The sequence below is a fragment of the Anoplopoma fimbria genome, chromosome 8 (genome assembly GCF_027596085.1).
Source record: "Anoplopoma fimbria isolate UVic2021 breed Golden Eagle Sablefish chromosome 8, Afim_UVic_2022, whole genome shotgun sequence".
Classification (NCBI taxonomy): Eukaryota; Metazoa; Chordata; class Actinopteri; order Perciformes; family Anoplopomatidae; genus Anoplopoma; species Anoplopoma fimbria.
In genome coordinates, this window is record NC_072456.1 from 10,745,842 (window position 1) to 10,755,812 (window position 9,971).

At 37.9% G+C, this 9,971-nt stretch overlaps 2 protein-coding genes across 3 annotated transcripts; one reads left to right on the forward strand and one right to left on the reverse strand.

Annotated features, from left to right (window-relative positions):
- Nucleotides 1-3,583: 3,583 nt before the first annotated feature.
- Nucleotides 3,584-7,573, forward strand: ebna1bp2 (EBNA1 binding protein 2). Of its 2 annotated transcripts, XM_054602866.1 has the most exons (10): nt 3,584-3,677; nt 3,768-3,849; nt 4,453-4,536; nt 4,674-4,846; nt 5,229-5,352; nt 5,582-5,671; nt 5,975-6,050; nt 6,237-6,327; nt 6,445-6,619; nt 6,757-7,573. In XM_054602866.1, exons 2-10 carry the CDS (start codon nt 3,775-3,777, stop codon nt 6,802-6,804), a joined length of 936 nt encoding a protein of 311 aa, XP_054458841.1. In that variant the 5' UTR covers nt 3,584-3,677; nt 3,768-3,774; the 3' UTR covers nt 6,805-7,573. The 2 variants fall into 2 exon arrangements, with proteins under 2 accessions (XP_054458841.1, XP_054458840.1); XM_054602865.1 differs by having other exon boundaries at nt 3,605-3,849.
- Nucleotides 7,574-7,578: 5 nt separating this feature from the next.
- cfap144 (cilia and flagella associated protein 144) lies at nt 7,579-8,629 on the reverse strand. Its single transcript, XM_054602867.1, has 4 exons — nt 8,509-8,629; nt 8,361-8,420; nt 8,145-8,248; nt 7,579-7,709 (listed from the first exon to the last, which is right to left on the reverse strand). Exons 1-4 carry the CDS (start codon nt 8,627-8,629, stop codon nt 7,614-7,616), a joined length of 381 nt encoding a protein of 126 aa, XP_054458842.1. The 3' UTR covers nt 7,579-7,613.
- Nucleotides 8,630-9,971: the final 1,342 nt, after the last annotated feature.

Below are 9,971 nucleotides of genomic sequence, written 5' to 3' on the forward strand. Positions count from 1 at the left end.
CCACTGCTCCAACTTATGCTCCGACATTCATGGCTGTGTTCTTTTTTTGTGTGTCAATCTCCAGCAGCCGGGAATAACTCTAAGAGAGGAGCTTGGCAGAGGGAATCCAAATTTTTTTCAGTCTGCTGTCAGGAAGCAGCCTGTCGCTCTGAGATGAAGAGTGACAGAGAGATGTGAATTCAGTGGACTGTTTGACTGTCTGGCTCAAGCGATTATCATGACAGAAATGGAAATTATGGTGTTTTTCTCTCTGATGACATCTTAGAGATGGGGATCTGACCACGCAGAAAATGGAGGAATTAAGGGTGGTGAAGTACAAATCGTGAATATAGATTTACCCATAATAGAGCAAAAGTCACTCTCAGGGGCATCAGTTAGTTTCTGCTTTGAGGACTGGGAGGATAAGCCACTAAAAGAGACTCTTCTGACATCTCAAACAAACAGTGGTACTCACCACAGAAGTGTTTCAGTCTATCCTGCATCTGTCTGGAATAAATGTTGGAGTCAGTTCTCCAACCCTCTAAGATGAAGGAAATTTAAATAATGTAATGCCAAACTAAATGTCTCTAATATTAAAAAAGAGAGGTGAAAAGATATGTTTGTGTTTGTGAGATAAGCAAACAAATCTCTGCACATTAAGTCTAGAAAAAAAGAAGTTACAACTTTCTTAATGCTTTATTCTCTACCGTCATTTAATTCATTTTATAATCACTCACTGTATAATTCATTTCTTAGTTTTAAACCTATCAAATTGATTGAATGTCAGTGTACCCAGAAAAAGTCACTGTGCTTTGGAACATGACCATATGGAACACCTACTTTTGGGTCTCTGTCATGGTGGACTTAAAGCGAAAATGAGCCTGTCATTACTAAGACGGCTGCACACCCTCTTTCAGGACAAAGGGCTCCTGTTTAATCCCAAACACCACTGTCAAAGAGAGGTTGACTCAAACTGTCAATAATATAACAATAATAATAATGGAGATATTGATAGCGGAAAAGTGTAGAGCAGGGAGGAAGTATTGAAAATAATAGTATAACACATTTGTTTGCAGTGTACATCATCTTATGAAGTTATTTGATTGATTCACTAGGACATTCTAGATGTTGTGTCCTGTTCTCTCCACACACAAATTCTAACATAGAGTACAACATATGAAAACATAAAACACTAGTTAGCACACACAGGTAGCGCCCTATATACTTTACATTAGGGCTAAATTACAGACCAGATTGCAAACAACATTTTATTTTGTCAGTCTCACATGCATTTTGACAGGGTCTTTGTTCGTTTTAAAAACAGCAATTTGTCTCAGTGGAGTGCTGACAAGAAAAACATATGTAAAATGGGAAATGACTATAATAACACCAACTGCAGCTGACTTCCTGCTATAATTCCTGGTTAGAATTGTAATTGTAGTGAATGGTTCAAATTAAATCCTGCAGATGCTTTGAGCTCTGGGCTTTAAATGTTATCTCTGTTTACTGATTATATCTGTTCTCTGGCATTGCAGATAAGATAACAGACATAGATAACCTAAATTACCTCTTAGACACAGCATTGCTGTGCATGTTTTTTGTCCTGTGTTACATGATATGTCTTACAATAAATGTCAGAACATATTGGTTGTACTAGCTGCAACAAACATAGATAAATATGTCCTGTGGATAGATGTACACTATCATGGTTGATAGCTCTTAATACAGCCCTTGAAAGGACTGAGATCCTAACTCAACCACCTACTTTCATGGTCACTGGCCCAAGCACAGAATTAGCATGCAGCATGTGAACACTCTGTCTTTAACTGCAGACCCTCCACACACTTCTTCTACGTGAGTACAAAAGATTAATAAAACATAAAGGTGAATTATTTGAATCCCTATTTGTTTGATGAGACTATCAATTTGCAGCCACTGATTTAACACAGGATTTATGGAAAATAAAGATTAATAATGAGATGGTCACCCTGTGAAATCTTTTCCATCTCTCAGTGTTCAAATGAACAAAGGAAGATGTTTGCAGAAATGACTGTCTGTCATTAGCCTCTCCTGTCTTGATCTCTCATACAGTGACAGTGGGCCAACACTGCAGACACTTCTCTCAATTGTGCTGTGTCAAAGTGACAGAAATCGACTTGTGGAGAGAGCTTTGGAAAAGTAATGTTGATATTTTCTTTCTTGATGAGGTGGCAACTGTGTAACTGATCAGGCTTCATTTACACAGTTAGACTAATAAAGACTTGATCTGCATATACCTCTTGGCAAATTAAACAAGGTTTTGGCTGCTCCTTGACGAACTATCTATCTATCTATCTATCTATCTATCTATCTATCTATCTATCTATCTATCTATCTATCTATCTATCTATCTATCTATCTATCTATCTATCTATCTATCTATCTATCTATCTACTTGCAAACTTCATATAATTGAAGGAAGGATGAATGGAAAAATGTTCCGAGACATTCTTGATGAAAATCTGCTGCCATCTACCAGGATGATGAAGATGAAACAAGGGTGGACATTTCAGCAAGACAATGATCCCAAACACACAGCCAAGGAAACTCTCAATTGGTTTCAGAGAAAGAAAATAAAGCTGCTAGAATGGCCCAGCCAATCACCTGACTTGAATCCAATAGAAAATCTTTGGAAAGAACTAAAGATGGTAAATGGTAAATGGACTGTACTTGTATAGCGCTTTTCTAGTCTTCCGACCACTCAAAGCACTTTTACATTACTAATCATTCACCCATTCACACCCATTCACACACTGATGACAGGAGCTACCATGCAAGGTGCCACCGCACATCAGGACCCTAACTAACATTCATACACATACATACACCGCAGGAACAGCCTGCAGGAGCAATTTGGGGTTAAGTGTCTTGCCCAAGGACACATCGACATGGACTGCCGGAGCCAGGTCAGAGTTCATAGAAAAGGCCCACGGAACCTTTAAGATTTGAAGACTGTTTGTGTGGAAGAATGGGCCAAACTCACACCTGAGCAATGCATGCGACTAGTTTCTCCATACAGGAGGCTTCTTGAATCTGTCATTACCAACAAAGGCTTTTGTACGAAGTATTAAATAAATTGCAGTAAGCGTGTTCAATACTTTTTCCCTGTGTCATTTCATTTTATTACACATAACTTAATTTCTGAACTTATTTGTTTTGTTTTCTTTGTATGTATGGATTACTTCGGTTGTTACCGACATCTGGTGAAAATTTCATTTCAATAGCACCTTTAGAAATATATTTACTGAGAAAAATGGTGACGTGTTCAATACTTATTTTACCCGCTGTATGCTGTATATATCACTACAATCTGCGCAGATGCACGACAGCACCCCCAGGTGGAGTCTCTTGACATAATGAACGATAAGTAAAGTGATTTTTAACGTTACTTATTATAATAAAGAGTAAAGGGGGAATTTCAAAAAAATAAAAGTATTACGATAGTAAAGTTTCTGAAAAAAAAAATACTAAGGAAATATTAAGTATTACACAATAAATCAAACCATTGACGCCACCATATTTTCCTGTATCATATTTTTTTCCCCCACCATGTAGGAACCTTTGTTTTCACCCATCCTTTCCGCCGGCGGACTGTTGGTGCAACATTCAACCCTCGTTACTCTGCGTCACTTCCTCCCCACGTGAAGCGCTCAGTACATGTGAGGAACAGTGTTCCATTCATTTACAGCAGGTTTCCTCACGTTTAGGGACCACTAGATCACATATTGTCATCTTATGATCGTCGATAGCAGGACTATGGAGTCGGCAGATGAGGAGTCGCTGCTCGGACAGGAGTCGGATGAGGAGAACAGTGAACTATCGGACGGAGAGGTGCGTGAACTGTTGACATGCTAACATTGGCTAACATTAGCGAGCCAAAGCTTACAACTGTAAAACTACTGTGCCGCTTAGTTGTTGTTGATTTATACAACATTTTAGATGAGACAGACTTCACACTTGTTTATAGTAACCTGATGTGAAGGCACAGCGGCCATAAGTTCCTAGTGTGTAATGTTAATTTCATACAGCCTAATAATTACATTGTACATCACACATGGATAGTCTTTAACCTCATACTAAAAACTTTTGCACACAACCTGCGCCAAACTGTACAGGCCTTTCTTTTTTTTTTTTTTTTTTTTTTTTTTTTTTTTTTTAAAGATATATTGTGCATATTTTTTCTTAATATCGTGTTGTATTTGTATTGCTGATTTTATCTATCCTATATTTATGTTTCTTGAATTTTGCAGCCCATGCTGTTTTTTTTAAATTCCTTATATCTACATGGCAATAAACCTGATTCTGAATCTGATTTAATAAAACTGTTACTTTGGTTCAGCATGCTGTTTATTTGTATATACATTGGCAGTAATTGTGTCTTGTGGCACAACAAGATATACGAGAATGCACTGTAACACACTTTGTTTTCTTTAGCTTCAAGATGCTTTTGCGAAGGGGTTGTTGAAACCGGGGATGAACCTTTTGGTGGATAAACCCAAAAAGTTTGTCAACAATGTGGTGAGTAAATTTAATATAACAAGTTCAACCCTGAAATGTTACAATCACTTTCCAGATGTGTTATATTAATGGTTAGTTATGGCATCTACAAAATAATGCTCATACATTGTGTGTTTTCCCTGTGTGTTGTGATGCAGGAGGGTTTGAAACAGTGCCTCGCTGACTTCCGTAGAGAGCTTCCCTGGGTGGAGAGGTTGGATATGACCAACCTGCCGGCTGAAGACATTATTTCCAAAGCTGAAGGGAAAGTTCCAAGTGCCAAAAATGGAGATGTCAATGCAGATGACGATTTCCAGAGAGAGATGTTTTTGTGAGTGACCATAACTCGATGAAATAAGTCTCTGTATCCATTTAAAAAAAATTCACTAGTCTGAAACTCTAGATTGGATGGCACTATTATTGATATTTTCAATAATAGTGCCATCCAATCTGACTGAATAATTTAGTGACTCTTTAAGGTATATTTGTTATTTTATTTATTCTACATCCAATGTTTCCTTCCAGTAAAGAAAATATATTCAGTAACTTATTTTTCAGTGCAGTTTACTAATTGATACTGTTTGAAAAAGCATCAACACATGTATGCTTTTGAGGATATATGGACATTTCTACATGCTAAAAAACATCTAACCCTGCCACAGAGTGCATATTTAACCAATTCATGATATGTCTTTGTGTTTGTTTATTTATAGCTATCGTCAGGCTCAAGCTACAGTTCTAGATGCATTGCCTCTCCTTAGCAAGCATGGCATAGCCACCAAGAGGCCTGACGATTACTTCGCAGAGATGGCCAAGTCCGATCAGCAGATGCAAAAGGTGAGCTGGTTCTTAGTTTTTCAAATCTTGACCAAAAAATAAAACGTAATTCTATTTTTTTTTTGTATATATCTTCAACTGAGTGTGGTGTACTGGATAAATATTTACGTGTAGCCTGACATGCATCATAACACCACCATGTGTCATGTTCTTATTATCGTCAATACTAGTTTCAGAATTTAATCCGAATTTTAGCACTAACAAAGATGTTTTCTGTTCCTCTGTCCAGATCAGGAAGAAGCTGATCTCAAAGCAGCTGATACTGGAGAAGTCGGAGAAGGCGAAGAAACTGCGCGAGCAAAGGAAGTTTGGCAAGAAGGTTGGTCCCCATTTTAAAAGATTATTACTCTTACAAGTCTCAAATGTCTTGCTCTTGGGGTCCAGTCTTTAAAGTAAATTGTTACATATAGGGTAAAGTTGCCCTTGTATGTTTACTAAAGATCTGCCTTTACACTGGTTATCATTTTTGTGTAATGTAATGGCAAGACTGCGTAAGCAGACACTAGACCAGCATTATTTTGGGGTTTCAACCTTTTGATTTGACACTACTTCGCCAGTCGCTAATTAATACTAATTTCCCTTTTTGGTGTGAAGAATAACATGAATTTGTTATGTGTGCTAGGTCCAAATAGAAGTGATTCAGAAGAGGCAGAAAGAGAAGAAGGCAATGATGACTGCTGTAAAGAAATACCAGAAAGGTGAGTGTGTGGTTTTTATTCACATGTTTAACTGTCATTTATAGTGCATTGAAGAAAAAATGTACTTCTGTAAAATGTTAAAGGTTATTAACATAGGTTAACTGTATGTAATGTTCCACAAAGTATTACTTTGTGAGATTTTTTTCAGATTGAGATTTTAACATTTCTGTTTATCCTCACTCCAAGGAATGACCGACAAACTGGATTTCTTGGAAGGAGACCAGAAGAAGGGTAAAGATTCTACTCCGGGCCCCAACAAAGCGGCGAACAAGAAGGGGTAAGGTTTTATATGTTAGCTTTGCACATTGCAATCATAAATAAATATCAAATGTGTTTCAACTCTAAACATTTGTGTCATTTTCACAAAAAGCTAAACTTTCTGTTGTTTTGATAGCCCCAATGCAAAGAGAAAATACAAGGACCAGAGGTTTGGCTTTGGAGGCAAGAAGAGCGGAAAGAAGTGGAACACCAAGGAGAGCCACAATGATGTTTCCAGTTTCCGCGCTAAAGTGGCTAATGCAAAGGGCAGCAAGGGAGGGAAGAAAGGCGCCAAAGGAGGAAAACAAAATGTGAGTCAAACACACATAAACTCTGCTGACAGATTTAATAACTATAGAGACATTATCAATGGAAATTATAAAGTTACTACATTTTCTTGGTGCTCAGAACTGTAGAAGCTCAATTTCTTTCCACTTTGCTTTTTCAGAAACGCCCGGGCAAGTCTGTGCGCAAGAAGATTAAGTCTCGCTCGTAAAAAACTGACTGAGGCTAGCTGGACATTTACCGTGTTTCTAGGCAGGAATTCCCTCACCTGCTCCTCAAGTCTCTCCACCAGGTGACATTTAGGAGAATATGGGCTTTTCTTCTAAACTTTTTGTATAACATGCCTTCAGTAAAATGTGTCTGGATCAATATGGAGGACCCTTCAAGTCACACACACACAGAGAGGGAGACATCTTGCGATATTGCTTCGGAAGCAGTTTGAAGGACATGACTGGTGAAGAAAAGGTCTACCTTTGCAGAAATGGCGAACCCAAGAGTGGACTACACAGAGCTACCCACACCACAAAATTGTTTCCCGAAAAGAGAGTATTTGAATGTTAAGAGAATATATTTTCTTCTTTTTTAGTTGTCCAATTTGTCTTGTCTGTGGACATAATTAGTTTTCCATATACCTATCTTATAAGGTTTTTTAAGCCACTTGTCTACACCGGCCTCCTTGCTGTCTACACTGTGTGTGCTCTATGAGTTTAGTATTTTTTGTTTTATTTTTTCTTACTCAGCGCCTTGACTCATTTATTCTCTCCCATGTGACATGACATTTTATAATATTGAGCAGCTGTTTGTTTTGCCCTTTCTCCTATTCATCAATATGATTAGAATGTCGTGGGCAAGTGTGCTTTGTATAGACTTGGGCAAATGTTGCCCTTGAGCTCGCTAAGATGGGAATGCTAAAGAGAAGCTTCTGGCGGTGACACCTGTATGTTTGTATGAAAAACAAATAAATCTGAACAACAATTGCTCGCAGTTTGGAGTTTGACTTTATTTACATTCTGTCTTGCTCTAATTTGATGCAAGCAGGGCGGCTTCTTTATGTTTGGTGATGTCTGTGCCGAATCTGTAGAAATTGAATCTTCTGTCAATGCGGTTTGATGGGATCTGGGGGGGGGGAAGGACAGAATAAGCATATGAGTTAGATTTGGAAATAAAGATTGAAATAACCATTACACAAGACCAGAAAACACACATTCATGCTTCTGTGACTGATTTGCTTTTGATAGTTGAAGTAAATGTAATTAAATTCAGGTCCATCCATCCTGATGTGCTGCAGTTTTGCGGCTGTGGCACATGAGGTAGAGCGCTTGTCCCGTAACCACAAGGTTTGTGGTTCAAACCCCTCAACCAGCAACATGCCGAGGTGTCCTTGAGCAAGACACCTAACCCCAAGTTGCTCCCCGGGCGCTTCATTGCAGCCCACTGCTCCTCCGGGATGGGTTAAATGCAGAGAAATAATTTCCCCATTGTGGGACTAATAAAGGCTTAATTATTATTATTATTAACTGTAATGAATTTTCAATGCAGTGTTCTCCTCACCAGCGGCGTTGACATCCATCCTATCTCTTGACTCTCAGTCTGTGGCATTGAATACTTCTTGGTGGGTTCCAGGTGGGCCTTGTGGAGGGCCTCGATGAAGCCAGCTGGGGAAAAAAGGAAAATGTATTATATGTTCTCAAACATTCACACAATTATTTAACGTTTATCCAGAGTAGAAGAGCAAAGCAAAAATAAAAGTATTTCATGTAAACTTACAGTTCTCTGCAATCACTTCTTTTGGTTTTCTAGACATGGGTTTGTCTGGTATGACATGGACTAAAATGTGGAAGATAAACAATGTGAGAAACACGTATCATACACAGTACAAGACTTTAGGTTTCCACCTGCACACCTGCTCACTCACGTTTCCGGTGTGGGTTGATGCTGAACTCCGTGTGGAGCTTCTGGTGTCTTTGCTCTTTCCGGACCGTCTCAACGTGAATTGCATTCTGATGGACCACACCCAGCTTCTGCTTTCCTGACATATTTAAGAAAAAAAAAAAAAAAATCACCGCTGATACCGAGACGTGGCAAAACAAAGAGGGTTACGATGACGCTGGGGGGTATATATATATATATATATATGATATCGTTACCTGGCAACTGTAAACACTGCCTGGCGCTGCAGTGACGTCACTCGGACACACGGTGGAGGAAGGCGCTCAGATGTGGTCTTTGTTGGATGGAGATCATCACCTCACGTCTCAGCGGCGGTGGAGTAACGAAGGACTCTGTTTGGAGGTGCTTGAGTCGGACTATTTACTGCAATTCAGAGGGACATTTTGTAGGCCGAGGGTCAATTACTTTTTACTCCACTACATTTATTTGAATACCTTAATTAAGTAACTTTTTTTAAATCTTTTAGATAGATAATAAAACATATAATCAACAAAACTTTGAAACGTTAAGTTCGAAATCAAAGTTATTTAACTTATAGAAACGGGGCGTAGTGTTAACTTCTGCCTACTTCTTTTCAAACATTTATTTTTTTATTTATTTCGTTTATTTAGAATTTGCTGTATATGTTAACTGAACACTTTATTGTTTATCCTCCTTTTTTTCTTTTTATTTGTTGAATGTCCCTGAAAAAAACCCCATTTTAATCTGATGCAACTTTATTGAAGATACTCTCAATGAGAAATGGGCCATTCTACATAAAGCATATTTTTACTCTTGGTACTTTCAAATATTTTTGTACTTTTGAGTGCAGGACTTTAACTTAATTTACATTCAATCATATTCTAAATATTTAATATATCATAATATAAGCTTGTATTTTAATTGTCAATACTAGATTAATGAAGATTTTGTTGTTTTTGTTGTTTTGCTGTATTTGTTGTAGTTTAGACTAAATACTTTGTAACCTCTCTCTGCAGGTGTTTTGCATTTACTGTGTTTTCAGTTTGAAGTCAAAAATTGTTTGCTGCACTCGAAAGGAGTGCCAGAGTCGGGAATTATTAATATATATATTTTTGGAATTGCTGCTGGCATACAAGAACTCAACTAAAAGTATTAAGAATCACTTACAAAATGTAACTTTTGTCAAAAAAAAAACCTTCATGCCAAGGTTACATGTCTTATATTTGAATGACTCTGGATGATGATTCAGAGTGTATTTTGGGTGCAGCATTTTGCCCACAGAGACAGAAAACCAAAGGAAAATAATTTCCAAGGGGAATAATCATTGCATCACATTCAATACTCTAGTTTACAGACACTCAATACATTCAGTGTTCGATCTAGAAATTCTGCAACATTTTAATTTTCCTTACTGTGTGACTAGAAATAAGTATTTTCTAGTTTCTAGTCTTTCAGAGCTTTGCAGGC

Excerpts from the sequence above, each read along its gene's own strand:
- cfap144 (XM_054602867.1), bottom strand. The coding sequence starts at position 8,629 with ATGTCAGGAAAGCAGAAGCTGGGTGTGGTCCATCAGAATGCAATTCAC. Across the intron at positions 8,249-8,360 it reads AGAAGTGATTGCAGAGAACT|CTGGCTTCATCGAGGCCCTC; the intron begins GTAAGTTTACAT and ends TTTTTTCCCCAG. Across the intron at positions 7,710-8,144 it reads GATGGATGTCAACGCCGCTG|ATCCCATCAAACCGCATTGA; the intron begins GTGAGGAGAACA and ends CCCCCCCCCCAG.
- ebna1bp2 (XM_054602865.1), top strand. The coding sequence starts at position 3,754 with ATGATCGTCGATAGCAGGACTATGGAGTCGGCAGATGAGGAGTCGCTG. Across the intron at positions 5,353-5,581 it reads CCGATCAGCAGATGCAAAAG|ATCAGGAAGAAGCTGATCTC; the intron begins GTGAGCTGGTTC and ends TCCTCTGTCCAG. Across the intron at positions 6,620-6,756 it reads CCAAAGGAGGAAAACAAAAT|AAACGCCCGGGCAAGTCTGT; the intron begins GTGAGTCAAACA and ends TTGCTTTTTCAG.